Source organism: Saccostrea echinata, unplaced genomic scaffold (genome assembly GCF_033153115.1).
Source record: "Saccostrea echinata isolate AGI-Se365-2 ecotype Australia unplaced genomic scaffold, CSIRO_AGI_Sech_v1 ptg000025l, whole genome shotgun sequence".
Taxonomy (NCBI): domain Eukaryota; kingdom Metazoa; phylum Mollusca; class Bivalvia; order Ostreida; family Ostreidae; genus Saccostrea; species Saccostrea echinata.
In genome coordinates, this window is record NW_026889774.1 from 1,269,336 (window position 1) to 1,290,908 (window position 21,573).

Here is a 21,573-nt window from a genome sequence, read left to right on the forward strand (position 1 = left end):
AAAATTATTAGTTCGAAGGTTCACTGTAAAGTGCATGTACATTGCATATGACCTTAAAAATACTGTGGTGGCAAAAGACAAGAAAATTTTTTTTTTCAGTTTTGGTACATGTACTATATTATTATTTCGTTAACCTGTCAATTTTAGGTCAAATGAATAAAGGTTAAAAACTATTATTTGACTCTTTGTTTTCGTGAGTTATCTAGAGCAGGCTCGTAGCAACAGTTTCAAAAGAAAAACAAAAACAAACTGACCAAAAGTGGGGGGGGGGGGGACTTCCCGAAATTATCTGACAAGCAAAAAAGAAAAGGTGATTTACTGTCCAAATCCTGGAATTTGCCAGTGCTGGACCTTACAACATCAAAAAGTGTGTGTGTGTTTGGGGGGGGGGGGGGCATCCAGCATCTAAAGGGAAACTTACTATAGCAAAATACTATAACCTCCACACCCACCCCCCGCATTCTACGGGCCTGCTAGAGACATCTAATAGTCTATTTTAATCAACATGAGAATGCAAATTTCAAATGGTTTGTCAAGATAGATGTATGTTGGAAAGGACCAAGAGAATTTTGTAATTATATAGATGTACATTATACAGCTGACCATATGGTCTGAAGCTGACATTAAAAATTGCAAAGTTGTAGAGTAAAATCAAAATTTGTGCCCCAATTTTTGTGATGACAGTGGCATTTTTCTTTTTAAAAAAAATTTATGAGTTTAAGTGAGCTTTAATGATTTTTATCTCACATGATCTGAAAGCTCAAGTGAGCTTTTATGATCACCTGTTGTCCAGTGTCTGCCCATCTGACTATCCACTTGTCTGTAAACTTTTCACATTCGACTTCTCAGGAACCGCTAGGCCATTTTTAACTTAGTTTACTTATTTGCAACTGTTAAATAATTGTGTACCTCTAAAAATACCCATTATTATATATTATACATTTCAAAATTATAAAGACCAATAGCGCTTTTGAATTAGATTCAGCACGTACTGTTGAATTGGGTTCTTTGGATATAGGAAAGGGAATTTTTTTCCCAGATATTGTGTGTTGTTTTACTAAAATTTACCTTGAATTTGTTACAAAATTTTATTTACACACGTTTTTCTATACATTTGCTATCTCCAGGTCATCGCTCCACGATTTAAAAAGTTATTTGTGTGTATCAAACTATTGACATTAAAATTTTAGATCCCTAAAAGCCTTTTCTCGACATATTCAGCCATATTTTGTTTTTAAAAACTAGAAATAAAATTGCAGTTTTGCTAAAAATTTTATTTGAAACATTTTTGAGTATCGGACAATTCCCTGGTGTTTGGAAACATACTCATGTAATTTCTGTCTTTAAAACAAATTCATCAAGTTAATTACATACTGGTATCCTTATTATGCTGCATAGGAAAAATCTTTGAAAGAATATAATGTTCAAATACTTTGTAAATTGTTATACAAACTACATTATGGCAGGTGCGTAGCCAAATAAAAGTGAAGTATACGAAGAGGACGATGGGGGTGGGGTGGGGGTTAATTTCCAGTTTTCACAAAAAACTATATTAAAAATATTATCAAATTAGCATGGTTTAACTATGCTACAACAAAAAGTGGATGGGGGCAACCACCCTTTCAGTGAACATTTTCAATAGTCAAAAGTTAGGTTTGGAAAAGAATAGGCAGGGAACCACCCCCCCCCCCCCCATACTACATGCCTGCTGGTGAGGGCCCAGAAGTTTCTGAGTTTTACCAAATACATGTATATCATTCATTTTCTTGCAAAATAAAAATTATGTCATTTATCTTTTGTTTAGAAATAGAAGACATAATATTTATTGTTTTAACGCAAAGTTAATACTTCTACGGAAACTTAGTGTACATGTAGTTTAGGCTAAATATCTAATCGATATTTGGTATCATACTCTTTTCTATCGTTCAACAACTTGTATACTTAATGTTAATTATTAACAAAAAATATCGTATTTTAAATCATATACTACATGTAGTAGATCATGACATTCAAGGATGTGTCTGAAATTTTATTTCTCAAAGATCTTTAAAAAATATCAAAAATTATCAATGTATCAAAGAACGAATACAAGTTCATGAATGCTTTATTTAAATTTGGCAATGATTTAATAAAGGACTTCAAATTTTATTATATAGTCATGATTATATAAAATTCAAAGCGCTCTTCAGCAGTATGACACAAAATAATTCGAAATCCGAATATTTGTTGGATGGTACTGAGATTTTTTCTTCGAATAACTCTCTCTCTTTCCCATAGATTTTATTTATTTATTCATCTATTATATTTATTTGTTTATTTTTTACAATTATGTGTATGCACTTGCATATTTGCGTATAGGCAGCTACGCGCCTATGTGGGTTTTTAAGAAATCATTAAACAGTCACCCAGTTAAAAGAAATTTATCATAATAAATGGTTTGTGTTAAACAATAAAGAATTCGAATTAACTTGTTTTGCATTTTGTGATAACAGCAAGACATTCAATACGGTTTGTTTAAAAGAACAAGAGACAGCATAGATTTGCGGGTGAAGGTCTTACCCTGGTACCTTGTTGACTAATTATCTTTTCAATCAATCGCAACAGATCGAAAATAAATTTTCAGTATATTTAGTGAGAAGGACGGAAGCTGGAGTTCCCCAGGGCTCTATTCTTGGACTTCAACTTTTCTTACTTGATATACAAGACCTACCAGGTGGTCTATTGGGTACCTCTAGGATATTGTCATATGATGCATGTTCGTGTCAAACACCTTTCAAAACGTGCAGAACTTAGAAAGGCTGAGCAATCACGACTTATAAATGAAGAATGGCTAAAAACGACTTGTGAAATTTAATCCCACTTACCAAGCTAAAATTATTAATATTTTTCAGCAATGAAGATAAAATATATAACTGCACTTAGTGTTGAATAATCAGCAAATCGATCCTTCTCTTGGTCACTATCATCTTAAACTTGCATTCTCAAACCCTGGGGAGTGGAAAAACCACACTGACAGTATTATACAAAAGGCTTCCAAAGAAATTGCAGTTTTTCGTAAATTAAAAGGGTTACGTATCGTGACTTCTTAGCTTAAATGTATTCTAGTATTACGTTTATACATGTAAGACCGATACCACTTTTGGAATATGCATTAGAAGCATGGAACAGCATCTCCGCAGCTGCTCTGAAAGGCCTGATAAACTTCAGCAAGAAGCTGTACATATTGTAACTGGCGTTCCTGTTTATCGTGCCTTGCAAGATTTCAAGTATTTTGTGCTGCCACGGTATATTATTCTTAAATTGAATCATTTAACTATTCTCTGTTAAATTTTAGTTCACTATAACCTTACAACTGTAAGAATAAAAAAATGTCGACCTAAGCCAGATTTAGTACTTACGAAAATATACACTGGTCACCTTAACTCACGTGAAAGGGTTACAAAATATTAGGGAGACCAATTTTTTTGTATATTTTTACCTACAAGTTTTCTGTAAAATTTAGCGTTAAAATGGTAATTAATAAGCCCAAGTACCAACAAAAATGCATTTGGTTTTTATTTCAAAGCAATGGGGAAAAAGATAAATTTTGTCTACTTAAGCCAGATTTCATGGCATTGGTCCCCTAACCCAGAAATCAGGATTATATATATATATATATATATATATATATATATATTTATTTATTTATTTATTTATTTATTTATTTATTTATTTATTTATTTTAAAAAAAAGAGTTCTCATAGCATTTATTCAGTACAAACTGTCGAAGCTCACTTACATCCGAAGCATTGAATGCGATTGTTCTTTTTGCAGAAAAAATATGAAAAATATTTATGGTGACACAAATTTATTTTTTACTGTCGGATAATAAATTTCTTTCAAATGTGACAATATCACTGACATGAGAGATAACTCTCAGAGAGTAAAGTTACTATTAATCCTTTATGAAATTGTCAAGTTAAATGCTATTTCTGTCAAATTTTGCACCGCAGAGTATGTTGAAATTGTGTGCATTTTAATTAAAAAGTATATTTCTTTTCGAAATCATTAGTGCATGTTAAAGCAGACTTTTATATGAATGACAGATGGATGACAAACCTTATCATGGTTAAAAATCTGGCATTCTAAATTCCTTTAAAAAAATGCAATTTTGTGTGCTACATTCAGTGGCCTAAATTATTCTAACAATCATATGCGGATTATTGCTGATATTTATAGTATTTATAGTATTACTTATGACAGAAAAAAAAATGCAGTCAAAACACCAAAAAATGAAATATATGTATGGACTCCTCGCACATATATGTAAACATAATTACATAAACAATTGCAAAGAAAATGTCAATCATCGCGACAGTTTAGTAAGGCATATTTTAAATTTTGCCATTTTTGTCCATTCTTTAATCTATAGTTCATTTTAGTATTCTAACGATTTTGGGTATGATAATATACAATCTAATTAAAATTAGATGTTCCGAATCCGCTACCGCTTCTCAGCATCTAATTTTAATTAGATTGGATAATATACAACTGTATATTAAACAAATTATGTCCTTTTTGTACTTTCAACAACAGGAGTTGTAAGAAAACTCTAGAAAAAGAAGGAAGCTGGACGTGTAAAAAACCAAATGCGCAATTATTCTAAAAATAAATGTATCAACAATCACACAAATGGCTATCTATTTAGGAAGAATAAATGAGATTCTATATATCGATCTGAAACTGCGTCTGTCAGAGTTTAACTAGGTCTATGGGTGATATAATTTATACGAGACTGTCCGTGTGACATTGGCCAATGGACTTTTTTAAAACCTGAAAATATCTTTATCTTTCAGTTGAATTCTTTATTCAACATTTTTGTTTAACATAGATGTACATGTACATGTTAAATACCTTAAGTTGTGCAAAACAAGCCTTGATCAAGACAATGCGGTTTTATTCGCATGATTTATTCAGATCGAAATGGTTACTACGGAAGCCGGTAGGTGCCAGGTAGAAAAATATTTTATCTGGCGGCCGCCAGATAAGTTTCTGGCGGCCGCCAAATAATTATCTGGCGGCCGCCAGAAACCTATCTGGCGGCCGCCATATAATTTTCTGGCGGCCGCCAGATAAATATTTGGCGGCCGCCAGATAACTTATCCAGATAATTTCTGGCGGCCGCCAAATAACTCTCTGGCGGCCGCCAGAAAATTATTTGGCGGCCGCCAGTTATTTATGTGGCGGCCGCCAGATAATTATTTGGCGGCCGCCAGATAAAATATTTTTTCTACCTGGCACCAACCGGCTTCCGTAGGTTACACTGTATAACTGGTATAAATATATGCGTTAGAGAAGTTTTCATTTCGCAACACTTTCACGTACATGCAAGATCTGTACAGATACATGATCATAATACACAACGTCTTTGCTTGTTCAGAGTGCACTGAACTTCAAAGAATCCTGGCAAGAAAATCTGAAAGTATACGAACTTTGTGTCATCGACGTGTGCAATATAGAGAGTATTATACAGGTCTGGGGATTATTTTTTCTTCTTTGATTAGAAGTTTTTTAATACCTAATACCACGTGCACATGTAATTACATATAGACTTCTACAAATTGTTCTAAAGACGGAGCCGATTGCATCTGTTCGAATCTTTCTACTCATTATATACGATACATGTATATATTTGGCAAAGATTTATAGCTGAAATATTTTTAAATTAGTCTTTGCAATGCCAATGTATTTTTGGTTACTTTCCTCATATACACATTACTTATTTGTCCTGAGGAGAGAATTGTATTGTTGTTCTGAAACGCATTTTTTACAAATTGTTTCCTTTGTTATTGTTTGTTTATTTATCAGTAGAGTAGTGCTTTATATACATTCATTTCGTGGCCTTGCATTAATTTTACATTTGTTTTCCTTCATTTCTTTTTTTTTAGATCTCTCTCTCTCTCTCTCTCTCTCTCTCTCTCTCTCTCTCTCTCTCTCTCTCTCTAACAACAATGCAAACGAACCTTCGATCATTCCCCCCAGTTGGGAGACAGAAGGCCAACTGTTTTGTCGAGAACTTGACATCTTGTTTGGTTTCAGTATACAGAGGATAAGGTGGATCAACATATAGTGACCTTTTCACAAGGGGGTATTTAATTCTTGATATACCTGTAAATAGATATACGCCATATATATACATGATTATTCATTTACATACTTGATCTATTTCGTATATTTATACAATTGTATACGAAGAGGTTTGGTCGTGAAAATAAATAAACTTATGCGTTATATTTATTTAGCATGTCATTATAATATTATGTCAATGATGCACAGTATTCAATTAATTAAATATGAAATTAATTTGACGTCTGAGTAAATTATTATAATAGTAAATACATATATGTAACAACCCCCATCCCTAAAATGATTCATCCAGTACAAAATATCAAAATCAAATGCAACCAATCCATCTCATCAACAAAAACTTAGGATTTTTTCTTGATACCTGGTATATGATATCGAAAATATTTATATAGTATTAACTGTTATATTGCTCATTTGTACAATTGATTTACGTCTTTTTGAGAATATTTTACACACATTGGGATGCCACGAATTGCAAGTGGAAGACTGCAAATTTAGGCCTGTAATCTGAATATATACTTATGGTCACATTGCCGATGATGAAGCAGCGAGGGATCATTTTCGTACCAGCTTCTACTACGGCACGGGGCGGGTATTTACGGTCTCATCCGAAGGACTAGTAAAAATGTGTTACATTAAAGTTTATCAAAAAACTTATTTATAATTATGGTGAGCATATTGGACCATATTAACAACTGACTATAAAGATGGTCAACTGCTAATATCTAGTCCATCCCTTATGCCATGCGTACATTTACTTCGGAGGCGCTAAATTGTGGATAGTTTCAGAGGAAACTCGAAATCTTGCTGCTACCCTTAATTAAATGATCAGCAATGCGGGCAGAAATATATCTTGATGTTAGGGATATGTGATTGTCTCTTTGGTCTCATCTTTCGTGGACAGTCTTAACATGATCTGATCAAGTTTTCCTCAGTGCAGCGACTACTGACCAATCGATATACAGTTGTTTAGTGTAAATTAAAATGACGAGCAGCCAGTTACATTTGATATAAGCACAAAGCAGCTGTCCTTAATGAATTACGAAATATTTCCTTTATTCAGTGTAATTCAATGTACAGCTTATGACATTCCCTTTACCTCGTACGAGTTACTGATGAATAAATATGTACAACTTACTATGTACCCGCCACTCCCAAAAGCGACACCTATGAGTCATTTTTCGAAGTCATTTTTCGAAATGAAAGAAGAAAAGAAATAGTATAATCTAATCTTTTTTCTTTGGTTTTGCTCGAGGATTCTTAAACCATGGGTAATATAAATGGCTATTACATATAATGTTCTTATTTCAGACATTTCTTTCATAGGTAAAACATGAATCGATGAATTTGTGCGTACTTTTCAGCTCTTATTTCGTGAGCTTGTGTACAGTGTATCATAATTTAGACACGGTGGCCTGATTTTCAACCAAATGTTGGCATTATCCTGTTATTCGCACCGCGGAGTGAATAATATTTGACGTTGTTGACGTTATGTTTTTCTACTTGCCTTTGAAAGAATATATATTTTAATAAAAGAAATTAGCCTTTATTCCGTCGTAATTTTTTCTTTGATTATCATATATTCTTAAACTCAAATTAAATGACGTTTTTTCGTATTTTAAACCTCCCTTGAAAGAATATATATTTTAAGAAATTAGCGTTTATTTCGTCGGAATTCTTTTTAACCCCGATTAAATTTCAGTATTGAGTGAAATTTTAAATGTGAGATAATATAGAGCGTTTTTTCCGTGATTTTCTTTATTTCTTTTGCGTGAGGAAATAAATTTCATCAAGTTACTCTCTATATAATGTAACGGAATAAACCCTATTTTCATTAATAATTTCATGTTCATTCATTTCTCAGGGAATAAAGTGAAATATATTATATTTTCATGCTTGTTTTATTACGGAATAAACCATAATTATCTTCATGTTTTATCTATTGTTTGTTTACACGTTAATTTAAAACTGAGGAAATTAATAATGTACTCAACTGTATAATATATTTTATGTTTATTTATACACCTGTAACTGAATAAACCATATTTTCATGCCATTTCAATTAAAATTTCTTTTAGGTAAGGAAGTCATGCGTTTGCAGAGACACAGTCCTGTATATTTTTGTGAATTTACAAAACACATTATGTCATTTGAACAGGGAATACATCTCTGTACATACATGATATCATTTCTTCGATCTTTACTGTATCTGATCTTTAAATTCAATGCCATAACAACAATTAAAGAAAAATACGCTTTCACATTTACTCCTAACAATAGGAACAATGACTAACAGATGCATGAATAGCATTCACCTATGGTCCAGTTAACACTGCTAAACAATTGAGAATGGCGTTTGTAAAAAATCTACCTCTGTTCATTCGCACCGGTGCGAATAAGTATAACTCTATTTTCATCCATAAAATGCCTTTTCATCATGAATATCCCCCCCCCCCCCCCCAAAAAAAATCCAGAGAACTTCAGCTTGAAAATGGAAATTAAGATTGTCTGTATATATATACTCCTGTTATTCGCACCGGTGCGAATAAGTATGGCCCTATGTCCTTTCATAAAATGCCAATTTTAGAGTGAATATCCCCCAAAAAACTCCAAGCCCCATTTTTTATATACTCTCCCCCAAAGAAACCCTTTTCCCGGGAAATCTTCCCTTTTCAGAGCATTTTAGCTTGAAATTGGAAAGATCGTCGGTATATATGTACTCCTGTTATTCGCACCGGTGCGAATAAGTATGGCCCTATGTCCTTTCATAAAATGCCAATTTTAGAGTGAATATCCCCCCAAAAACTCCAAGCCCCATTTTTTATATACTCTCCCCCAAAGAAACCCTTTTCCCGGGAAGTCTTCCCTTTCCAGAGCATTTTAGCTTGAAATTGGAAAGATCGTCTGTATATATATACTCCTGTTATTCGCACCAGTGCGAATAAGTATGGCCCTATGTCCTTTCATAAAATGCCAATTTTAGAGTGAATATCCCCCAAAAAACTCCAAGCCCCATTTTTTATATACTCTCCCCCAAAGAAACCCTTTTCCCGAGAAGTCTTCCCTTTCCAGAGCATTTTATCTTGAAAATGGAAAGATCGTCTGTATATATATACTCCTGTTATTCGCACCGGTGCGAATAAGTATGGCCCTATGTCCTTTCATAAAATGCCAATTTTAGAGTGAATATTCCCCCAAAAACTCCAAGCCCCATTTTTTATGTACTCTCCCCAAAAGAAACCCTTTTCCCGAGAAGTTTTCCCTTTCCAGAGCATTTTATCTTGAAAATGGAAAGATCGTCTGTATATATATACTCCTGTTATTCGCACCGGTGCGAATAAGTATGGCCCTATGTCCTTTCATAAAATGCCAATTTTAGAGTGAATATTCCCCCAAAAACTCCAAGCCCCATTTTTTATGTACTCTCCCCAAAAGAAACCCTTTTCCCGAGAAGTCTTCCCTTTCCAGAGCATTTTAGCTTGAAAATGGAAAGATCGTCGGCATATATATACTCCTGTTATTCGCACCGGTGCGAATAAGTATGGCCCTTTGTCCTTGCATAAAATGTTTATGCACACGGGCAAACTTTCAAATTTCATTTATAAATTTCTTATTTTATATTGTGAAGATAAAATATAAAACAACGCTTGAAATTTGTATGTTTATTATGTAGGCTACATATAGATTCAGTCCTGAACTCTTGATTTCCCTTTCCTGTATTTAGTAGCACCTCCACCTATAAAACTCTCAAATACTGACCTCACATCGACCAATGGTTTTCATTTGACATAACGTCAATAACGTCAAATATTATTCACCCCGCGGAGCGAATAACAGGATAATGCCCAAATGTTTAAGTCCAAGTGTAAAATCTATTCCTTGTTACCAATTTATATAGCTGCAGAACTGTAGCTCTCTGATTCAGAAAATTCGGACAGACAAAAATAAAATAGAGGGCGAGTAGTAGCAAGAGATAAGAGCTGTATTGAGTACGTTGTAGAACCCAAATTATGATTTTTTACAACGGTAAAAAGTTCAAGCTAGACGGCCAGCATTGTAAAATCCTGGTCATACTAAAATTACGCCTGCTAGAGGTAAATACACCAGCCTAGAAAATCTGTACACCTGCCCTGTTATGTATCAAATATATTCCGCACGCTTCGAGTGTTATTGCTTGTATAACATGCATTCCCCACCAAAATTATGGTATCTGTTAATTAACTATATATTTTACTCATAACTTTGGTACCTTTCAATGGTCCCAAACAACCCTAAGTGGCTTGGAATATTTGTGTGTTTTTTTTTTACATCGCATTCTGACATCATTGCCATCATGCTGTTTGAGACCATTAAAAGGTGAATAAAGTAATTAGTATCAAGATTATGATTAAATGTATGGTTAATTAAAGGATAGGCAGGGAATGCATATGATACACAAAATAGCACCCGAAGCATGCCACAAAATAGTAAGAATAATCTAACTTTGTCTCAGGACAGGCCCTCACCACAGTTAGAATGCCTCCCATGTACATGTACCCACAATGTACATGTAGCAGAAAATTCCAGAATTGTTCCAAAACGATTTTGGATAAAGTAAATGGAGTTGCATTGAAAATAGCCTCAATTAATCATAACAAACCTTTTTGAAAGACTAGTATGGATACATTTTAAACAAAAGATTTATTTAATCCATATAATGGAAGGTTTCAACACTTTCTCTCAAATATTTTAACTCATTTCAAATTTACTCATCATGTTCACGTTCCAAACTCTCTGGATATGCACCATGGAACACATTCTATCCTACAACCGGGTCCGTAGGACATTTTTCATTTTAATGATAGAACATTCTGTCTAGCCACAAAAAAGCACTGCCATGATTTTTTCAATGCTTGGATCTGTAGTTGGTGGTCTGTGTGAATTTTCTCTACCAGAGAGCTACAGTTCTGCAGCTAAACTTTATTTAATGTATAAATGTATTGTATATAAGTGCATACAATCTTGACTCTTTATTTTTCAATATAAGGTACACTTGATAAGTTGGGGAACTGGCCTTTTGCATCTCTGATGGCCACCATCATTGTTTTTGTGGGAGTTGGTGTGTTTTGTGGAACCCTGTACCGAGCATTACAGATCATCATTATCAATGTCATGGAGGGGTTGTTTCAGTTTACAGTGACATGGTAAGTGGCACCTGAAAACAAACATCACTTACTTAAAAGATTTTAATCATGTTATGATTAGAGTAAATTCATAGTTTTTCTAAGTCCAGAAATTAGATTTATAATCCTCTCTGAAGACATTTAGTAAGAAATCTTTGATGTGTTAAAAAACAATGAAAATAATCTATGTATATCCATGTCAACATTTTTTTTCCCAGACCAGTAAAGCAGACCATTTTCATTATATATTTTTAATATACAGGAGTATTCATTTTTAAACATAGTTAAGACATGTACCTTGGTAATTTGTATTTGTGATTAATGAGAAAGTGTACTTGTCTTTCTTTACTTTTAATTTCCTAAACTTCATTTAAAGGTGCTTGGACACAGATTTGAAGTTAATATTTTCTCAAATTTTCTGTATAATTTCATGACTTATATGTTGCTATAGCATTTCATACTAAAATATAATAAAAATCTTATTTCAACTCGAAGTTATTAAAACTTTGAATTTCTGGACGCGTTGGATCGACACATCCTTGCGCTTTCACATATTTTAATTTTATTCTTAATACTTAAAAAAAGTGGCAATTTTGTTGTGTATTAATGAAAAATATTAAAACTATAACCCAGAGAATTCAGAGTAGAAATGTTCGAAAGCAAAACCCACTCACAGTATTGTAAGTCCGTGCTCAGTGGTGTGTGCAGAGTTTAACAATTGAACACACCCGGTGAATGGTAAACATTAACAATAGCAGAGCTCGTGCCCAGTTTACAAAAACAGTTTACGTTTCACGGGTGTGTTCAATTTGTTAAACTCTGTACACATCACAGAGCACGGACTGACAATACTGATTTTTCTGGATTATAGATGTAATACTTTTCATTAATACATAACAAAATCACTTCATTTCTTAAATATTAAGGATAAAGTTAAAATTTGTGTAAGTGCAAAGATGTGTTAATCAAACGCGTCCCGGAATTTGTAGTTCCAATAATTTCCAGATTAAATAGGTTTTAATTATATTTTTGTGTGAAATGCTATTGCAATATATGATATTATACAGAAAATTTGAGAAAATGTTATGTTCAAATCTGTGTCTAAGCACCTTTAAGCATTTTATTTTAAAAAATATAATTATAAAGGAGATAGGTGAATGTAGCATGCAGAAAGCCTATAGCTTCAGATATATAAAAATTATGTTCAATTTGTGAATTTAGTATTTAGAGTAAAGTTCTCATTATTTAAATCTATGAAATTATGATAAACAAAACTTTTCTGAGGAAAATTTTCTCTGCAAAATTTATTCTTTTATCTAAAAAATAATGTAGTATTTGTGGGGTTCGAACCCTTGCAATAAAAATCTTGAGTATCATTTTCTTTCGAGACTAGCACGCTAACCACTAGACTACTCAAGTCCTGTTGAAGAGTGGCATTTAAATCATGTTTGTGATATGACCCTTGACTTAATGGACTTCAAGTATTTCTCGAAAAGATGCGAATGCTATGTCATAAAAGTATATTTTTAAGGTATAGTGGGTCTTTGCTCCATATTTTTGGTAATCAAAAAATGTTTATTTTTATGCAAACTTTGAGGATTAACTTTCAAAAAAGTGGAGCGAAGACCCACTCATATCGAAAAATAGTGTTATAGTATGAGGAAATGACTCTTTTTGCCCTGGCCGGCCCTTTAGTTTGTTTATAATATTTCATAGGCAAATAATTTCCATCTTTGAGGGATTTTTGCAAATTGTAGAGATTTTACATAAAGTATATTTTAATGTTAGATGAAATATCAAGGAAAATTTTGATATAATCATGTATAATTGAAATTTAATTTTTCACCTTCATGTTTGTCACACTATAGGCTTTTCACTTGTCATGTTCACCCATCTTCTCTATTAAAAGATGCTTTTATGCAAGAGAAAAAAAAAACAAACATTATGTATCGAAAGAAAAGGAAACAAATAATTTTTTGTCAAGACCTGGTTTATATTGATATACTGTGGAATCATTATTGTTCATGGGGGACCAATGTTCAAGATGTTCATGGATTTCATGTGTAACCCTTACCCGAAAAATTACATCCACATGAATGTTTATTTTGTAAACATATTGTTTCATTGAATCTACCGTATAAATGATAGGACTGGGCAATAATACCGATATTCCGGTATATTGCGGTATGTTGACCAAAAATATCAAATTGCAATACGTTTTTGAAATACCGATATACCAACAAAATGCTTGGATTTAGGAATTCTGTCATAAAATATAAAGAAAAGTTGTCAGATAGGTTTGTGATGATGCCAAACAGAAAGACAAAAGCTGTTGTATTGGTGTATTTAGTTGTTTAAGTTTAATTCAATCAACAAGATATCTTTTATTGGTTATTTATCATAGTTATGTACATTCTACATGTAAAAGGCAGTTAATATAATAAGAAAATTTCTTTTAAATTTTTGTTGAAAATTTTGCAATACATTGTACATATCGCAATACACTTAAAAATATGGCAATAAATCACAATACGAAATCTCTAGCCAATACCCAGCCCTAATAAATGAGTAAACCATGAAATTACAACCCCACAAAAGATGTTTAATATGTAATATTTTGCTTGCCTGCAAAAATTGGCCCCCACGAATTAAAATGATTCCACAGTATTTGAATTCCTTTGTTTGAATGTTCTAGGTTGTCTGTGGTACAGATTGTGTTTATTGTGATTGCTGTAGTGATGGCACTGTTCTCCATTGTCCTGTTGGTTTTTGGTTTCCTAGCAACAGGAGCAACCAGACAAAATGTGTACTCTGGGAAGAGATGCATTATGGGAGGACAAGTGTCTGCTGGATTTGTAAGTTCATCTTATTATTATGAATTATATTAAATGTACAGAGTATTTGGTAAGTAGATATATATTACATAGCTCATTAAATGTAACTTTTTATCAGTTGCAACCAAGATATGAAATTAATTTGATTACATGTACCAAACACAGGAATTGTGCTGTCGTATCACTAAAAGGAAATATTGGTTGCACAAATAAGTTCCACCCATTTTTCTATCATATATCTTTTGACTTCAAAGCATCTGTACAGCTACCCAACATCAAAGAATGAAAGATAGATGAATGATGCATTACAGCTATTGCTGCAATTGTTGAAACAGCAACGTCCAAGCAACTCTGTGTTCATGGTGTTAAAGAAACATTTTGAGAAAGGACATATTACTAATTTACTATCCTTATTCACTCTGCTATACAGACTATTTACTTTTATCGACATAAAGTAAAACATTGTACCTAAATAACAACTGATAGATTTAGTGAGAATTATTTTTATTTAACACATGTTTAAACAATATTTTATTCACAAAAGAAAATGGGACTGAGCAGCAAGCTCAGTCTATTTTAGCCTTCTCCCTAAGTGAGAATTAGAGGGGATAAAGGTTTGATTGAAATCCATCATATTACCGGTATTTAAAAGTATAATTAAAGAAATGCTGAAAAGAAAAGTAAAACATTCTTTTTCAAAATGATGCAGACAGATTTCATTTTACTTTACAGTTTATGGTGATATCATTTCTTACACTTAATGGTGATGTCATTTCTTTTCAGTTTATGATGATGTCATTCCTGTTGAGTTTAGTCTGGATCGTGATAGTTGGATTGGCTACCATTCCTGTGTTTCTGTACATCATGCTGGGTTCCATCTGTAACCAGGAAGTGTACAACAACAACTACCAAACTGTCAATTACTGCTTTGAACTCAAGCATTATGGTCAGTTCTTAATGTTAATTACTGCTTCAAACTCAAACATTTTGTCCAGTTCTTAATGACAATGACTGCTTCAAACTCAAAAATTATGGCCAGTTCTTAATGACAATGACTGCTTCAAACTCAAACATTTTGGCCAGTTCTTAATGACAATGACTGCTTCAAACTCAAAAATTATGGCCAGTTCTTAATGACAATGACTGCTTCAAACTCAAACATTTTGGCCAGTTCTTAATGACAATGACTGCTTCAAACTCAAACATTTTGGCCAGTTCTTAATGACAATGACTGCTTCAAACTCAAACATTTTGGTCAGTTCTTAATGTCACTTGCTGCTTCAAATTCAAACTTCAATCATGAATTTCTTTGATAATTTTATACAGTACAGCTCGCGAGTAATTGCCACCACACCATGGTAGGCAGGGATTAAGGCTGAAGATGACATGCATGTACACACATAATATAGATATGTTTGTTTCCTATGTAGCTTATAGGATGCGTTATGATTTGGTACTGTGCAGGGTTGTCGTAAAATTTGAAAAAGCAGGGGACATTAAAAAAGTAGAAGGGGGTCTGGGGTTCCTCTCCTAAGAGGGGGTTGAGTAGGCCTTTCAACTGCCGCTAGGGTTCGATGAAAAGAACGATAACCCATTACCGGATCTTGTTTACAACGAGTCCGAGGAAGCTAACTGTTTCTAAGCATGTCAAGTTTTAGCATTTTTCAATTGTTTCTTCACTGTCAGCGGAATCCAGTAGTTCGAAAATTTAGCACAAATGTTTAACTTATTTATCATGTAGTTACCGACAATGCACAATAACATATAAGTGAAATTTTTAATAAAAATATAAAGTGAAATCAACCCCCCTTCTAAATTTTCACCTGATTAAATTTTTATAATTGATCGTTCTTCTTCGTGCTTAGTAAAATGAATAAGATAATTTTTTTATGCATTTAATAGTAGAAATCTATATCTTTATAGATGAAGCACAACAATGCACACGTAAAATACATGGCATTAAATTTTCTTCTACATACCAACTGTCAGAGAGAGTTAAAAATCTTGAAAATAGTCCTTTCCCTGTTCATTTGATCCCGTTATTTCATGGAGAGTGAAGACATTCCCTTGTTTTGGTCAACCCTCTTGTGTACCGAAGAATATAAGGAAAGCTATTGTGTACATAACAATACCAACTGAAGCAGCCTATATGTCATTCCTATAAACGATAACTCATAAATCGGCACTTTGTTGGTCGTTTTTTACACTTGAGTTACCTGTCCTTAAAACACAACATCGTACAAATCAAATATTAATAATTAATTTTTTGGGATTTAATGAAATGTATGTATAGTGTACTATCTTTTTTTGAGAATTTCACGTACATACAGATCCATCTATAAAATGGTATTTACCATATGTGCAACTTGAAAAATTAGTTGAAAGGCCTAGGTTGAGGGGGAATACCAGAGAAACCAGGGGATAACATCATAATAGGCAGGGAAATTCCCCAACCCTCAGGTCATAGGGACAACCCTTACTGTGGAATCATATTCTGTACACCCTGAGGCTAAAGGCCAGAGGTTGTATGGAATGGAATCAGGGTACATACTGTAAATCCCTGTACACAATTCATTGAGTCTGGATAAGTAATAAATCCTACATGTAAACCTGGCATAATGATTGAAATACTGGTTTTAGAGTTTCATAAAGTTTCTGAATATTTTTAACGATTTTCATTTTTTCTCCTCTAGGTATCTACAGGAATTCCACATATCCATTTCTGGGTGTTGCTCCCCCAGGGAGGGATGCAATCTGTAACCCCGTAGAGCTGAGGGTCTTATGTGATAGGGTCAGTATACGTGTAGATGTAACTTAAGATAAAATGTGTATGTAAAGTCTATGTATCATGTCATCTTACATCAAAGCATCACCTCAACCTTTTGAGATATTTTTTTTACAGTTTCTCAGAAAACATAAAAATAAAATTAATATGAATGCTAGCAAAGACATAAATAACAAAAGCTTTGCAATTAATAAAAATCTCACTACATGTCAAGGGTCTTATTGTTTAGTAAATTTCAATTCTCCATTTTATCTTTAAAATTATCAAAGGTAATGAAATAATTCTTTTAAATCTTATAAGTAAGATGTACACATGTACACATTGGAGAATTAACACTGACAAAAATCATCTGAGAATCATAAGTCCAGTGTTACATGTATCCCCTTGCATTTTATTTTTTATGCCCCGCCATGAATATGGCCGGGGCATATAGTGTTTGTCATGTCCGTCTTCCGTCCTTCCGTCCTTCCGTCCTTCTGTCCTTCCGTCTGTCCTTCCGTCACACTTTGCGTTTAGCTCTGTTCAAAGCTCAGTTTCAAAGAAACTATCCAAGATATTTTTATCAAACTTCATATGCTGATAGATATTGATGAGGGCTATGCAACTGCATCAACATTTTTTGACCTTGACCTTTCCTTTGACCTTGACCTCACTTTTCTTAAATTAGTGTTTAGCTCAGTTTTAAAGATACCATTCAAGATAGTGTAATCAAACTTCATATGCTGATACATACTGATGTAAGCTATTCAATTGCATCAACATTTTTTTGACCTTGACCTTTATTTTGACCTTGACCTCACTTTTCTTAAATTAATGTTTAGCTCTGTTTTAATGAAACCATTCAAGATATTTTTAACAAACTTCATATGCTGATACATACTGATGAGAGCTATTCAACTGCATCAACATTTTTTGACCTTGACCTTTCCCTTGACCTTGACCTCACTTTTCTTAAATTAGTGTCAAACTTCATATGCTGATACATACTGATGAGAGCTATTCAACTGCATCAATATTTTTTGACCTTGACCTTTCCTTTGACCTTGACCTCACTTTTCTTAAATTAGTGTTTAGCTCAGTTTTAAAGAAACCATTCATAATATTTTCATCAAACTTCATATGCTAATACATACTGATGTAACCTTTTCAACTGCATCAACATTTTTTGACCTTGACCTTTCCTTTGACCTTGACCTCACTTTTCTTAAATTAGTGTCAAACTTCATATGCTGATACATACTGATGAGAGCTATTCAACTGCATCAATATTTTTTGACCTTGACCTTTCCTTTGACCTTGACCTCACTTTTCTTAAATTAGTGTTTAGCTAAGTTTTAAAGAAACCATTCATAATATTTTCATCAAACTTCATATGTTAATACATACTGATGTAACCTTTTCAACTACATCAACATTTTTTGATCTTGACCTTTCCTTTGATCTTGACCTCACTTTTCTTAAATTAGTTTCTGAATCAAACGTCATATGCTGATACATACTGATGTAAGCTATTCAACTGCAGCAATATTTTTTGACCTTGACCTTTCCTTTGACCTTGACCTCACTTTTCTCAATTTGTGTTAAAATGTTGCATTACTAATATACCCTTGGCGGGGCATTCATGTCCTATGGACATATTTCTAGTTTATAAGTTAACCATATATTTTAAAGACAAAATTTTGCCCAATAGATATTAGTTATTCATGTTTTACAGTGTAAGAAAAAAGCAGGTTAAATGCACAATTGTTTTTACCAGTTGATTAGTAATGGTACCAGATTTTAGGCTTCCAGTTTTTGCAATTTAAAAATATTTTAAGTCAAATTAAGAATACATTTTATAATAAAAAATTACGACGGTTTTTGGAAAAATGTCAGCCATTCAGTTTTGACAAAAAGCGCAGACTTGCAAGATCTTGATTACTCCTTGTAATCTACATAGTAGATAATCTCATAATTCCAAAATAAATTAAAATTAAAAAAAAAAATTGACCTGTCTTACATTTGTTGTGTGTTTTCAGTTTGCTGAAGCAGGTCCTCTGTTTTGCACAGCCTTAGCTGGGGCAGCATGTATCATCAGTGGTATGGTATGTACTCAAAATTATATTTTATGCATGTTCATACATTAGATTTCATTGTCAAAGAGGCTTAGTACAATTCTCTTTTCTGCTTGAACTTTTAGTAAGGCGTGACATTCTCGGCGATACATAATTAGCGTCTCTCAAATGGTGACCTTGATTCTCATTGGTTAAGAAATTAATAACATTAGCAACTTAAGATTGTTGTTAACAAACGATGAGATGACATAAGCCACACCTCTTTACTGTAAGAAACGATGTAATTGGTTCCTTGCGTCACTTGTTGACGTCTGATCCATTTTTATACCATGTGTATTTCACCCATGAATGGAAAGCTGTGTAAATTTCAGTATTGACGAGCTAATCAGGCAACCAATGATAATCTAGGTCACTATTTGAGAGACACTAATTACGTATAGCCGAGAATGTCACGCCTTACTGAAAGTTCAAGCAGAAAAGAGGATTGTACTGTGTGGAATTTAAATCAACAACAACAGGGCAACAAAGTATAAAAGACTAACATTTCATTATACCGCCTGCAAAAAAGTTATATGTTATTCTGGATTCACCATCTTATCCATCTGTCTGTCTGCCAAGATGAAAATTTCATCATACATTCAGATGATCCTGTAATGGAGTTGTAAGATGGTTATACTGGAATTATTGTTTCCATTTGTCTGTCTGTCCTTGCTTATGTACATGGGTATGCTCAGTATTTAGATCACTTTTCAGCATCTCAAGGGGAATCCAAACCAACATCGCAGAAGTGGTGATTCTGTTGATGCCAAATGAGATTTATACTTTTATAATTCCCTTCTGGGAATAATCAGTTTCATTTAGGACAGATACAGGTATTTCAAATGAAAAATCAGTGGTTTTATCATCCTTTCATATACATTTTTCTTTATTTGGTAGATATTATTCATGTCCATCCTATCAGCCAACTACACCAGAATCAAAATCTCCAAGGAGCTGACAGATTATCGCAATGCTGTAGATATGGAGGAGATAGACCTACATAGCAATGGAAAGGGGATTCTGGATCAGACCTATGACAAGAGCAGCTACCGGTGATCTGATTCACGGAAATGTTTAAAGATGAGGCATATATCCTCTTCACATGAGAAAATCCACACTGTTGAAATCTTTGTCCATATTCTTTGTCCATTCCAACAGATTCCGAACATTTTATGAATGACTGGATGTACTCTTGTCTTAGCAATTGTCATACTTTTTAAAAATTGTAGATAAAAATAGTAGTACTTTTTTGTATATGTACCATCACAATGGTAACGATCATTTAATACATTTGAGCATATAAACATACATGTGACTCCATTGTGTTATTTATGAATCGGTCTTTTTATCTGCAAACTTATCTTTTGTATATTGTATGGTTGTGAAATGGTGTTTTTTTTATATATAATATGTACTTTTTGTTGAGTATAAAAATGTGATAAGCATTACCTAAGGGTTATGTGCAGTAAACTTTTAAAAAATATTTTACAAATATTATCATTTATCTGTGAAAATATATTTTTATGCATTAGCATTCCCAATATTTTTCTTTTTGATGCAGCCTAAATTTTCCACTTGTGAAATAAGTTTTTTTTTTTTGGAAACATGCCTGATTCTGATGAACCAGAAGTACATGTAAATCACGCCTTACAAGGGAAATAACTCCCTTAGCACATTCCATTGTTTATGTATTGCTACTTGTATATATACCTTCAATTTTTATTGTATTTTGTATGTATCATATCATATTGAATTCATTTTTTATATTTTTTGCCATATATTTTGACATCAACTCTTTATCTTTAGTCTAACCTGACCATATCTTTCATATACATGTGCTTCTTGAGTTTTTAGTGCATGTGTAATAGTATTTTTTAATTACTATGTTCAATAAAAAGTAATATAAATATATACATATATTTTGAATATAAAGGTTGTTTTATAGACAGATTATTTATTCTACATAAAGTAATTTTATGACATATAAAAATTACCTCTTTTTATGAATATTATCAGGTCTTTTGCCAAGAAAATCAAGAACACATATCATTAATGAAAGAGACATTAAAAATGTCTGATGTTGTACATATTTATATTAAGTATTGTCTTTGTAATATCTGCTCTGCGGAATCCATAAGAATCTTTTATTTTAATTGAGGAAATAATGATTTCAGGTATTTCAAATTTATCGAATGCCTCAATGCTCTATGATTTGACGGTATATTTTTAATTAAATTCGCATTGTATGTGTACTAAGTGCATTATGTATGTAATAAAAACAATCTTAAAGTATAAGTTTTCATCCTCTGTCATATGTAAGAGAAATTATCACTTTAAGGGAACAATATGATGAGGCTTATGGAATCATGTATCATGGTGTTACATAATATGTAGTTTCAAATAGCAATATTCACCAAAATAAATTTCATTTCTGAAGATTGTCCGGAAAACATTTTTGATTAATTTTGTTTTCAATAGTTTTAAGTCGATTAACTTTTTAAACATATTTTCACCATTGTCATATATTAAATGTGGCCTGCTTGTAAACAGTGTCTAAATTATAATTTATACTA

General features: G+C 32.8%; 1 protein-coding gene across 2 annotated transcripts; it reads left to right on the plus strand.

Moving 5' to 3' along the window:
- The first annotated feature begins 6,108 nt into the window (after positions 1–6,108).
- On the plus strand, positions 6,109–21,295 carry LOC133192482 (neuronal membrane glycoprotein M6-a-like). 2 transcript variants are annotated; one of them, XM_061328485.1, is made up of 7 exons: positions 6,109–6,127; positions 11,153–11,309; positions 13,984–14,143; positions 14,906–15,068; positions 16,816–16,913; positions 18,926–18,991; positions 19,898–21,295. In XM_061328485.1, the coding sequence occupies exons 2-7, from the start codon at positions 11,194–11,196 to the stop codon at positions 20,054–20,056; spliced, it is 762 nt and encodes a 253-aa protein (XP_061184469.1). In that variant the 5' UTR covers positions 6,109–6,127; positions 11,153–11,193; the 3' UTR covers positions 20,057–21,295. The 2 variants fall into 2 exon arrangements, with proteins under 2 accessions (XP_061184469.1, XP_061184468.1); XM_061328484.1 differs by lacking the exon at positions 6,109–6,127 and adding an exon at positions 7,308–7,397.
- The last annotated feature ends 278 nt before the right edge of the window (positions 21,296–21,573 follow it).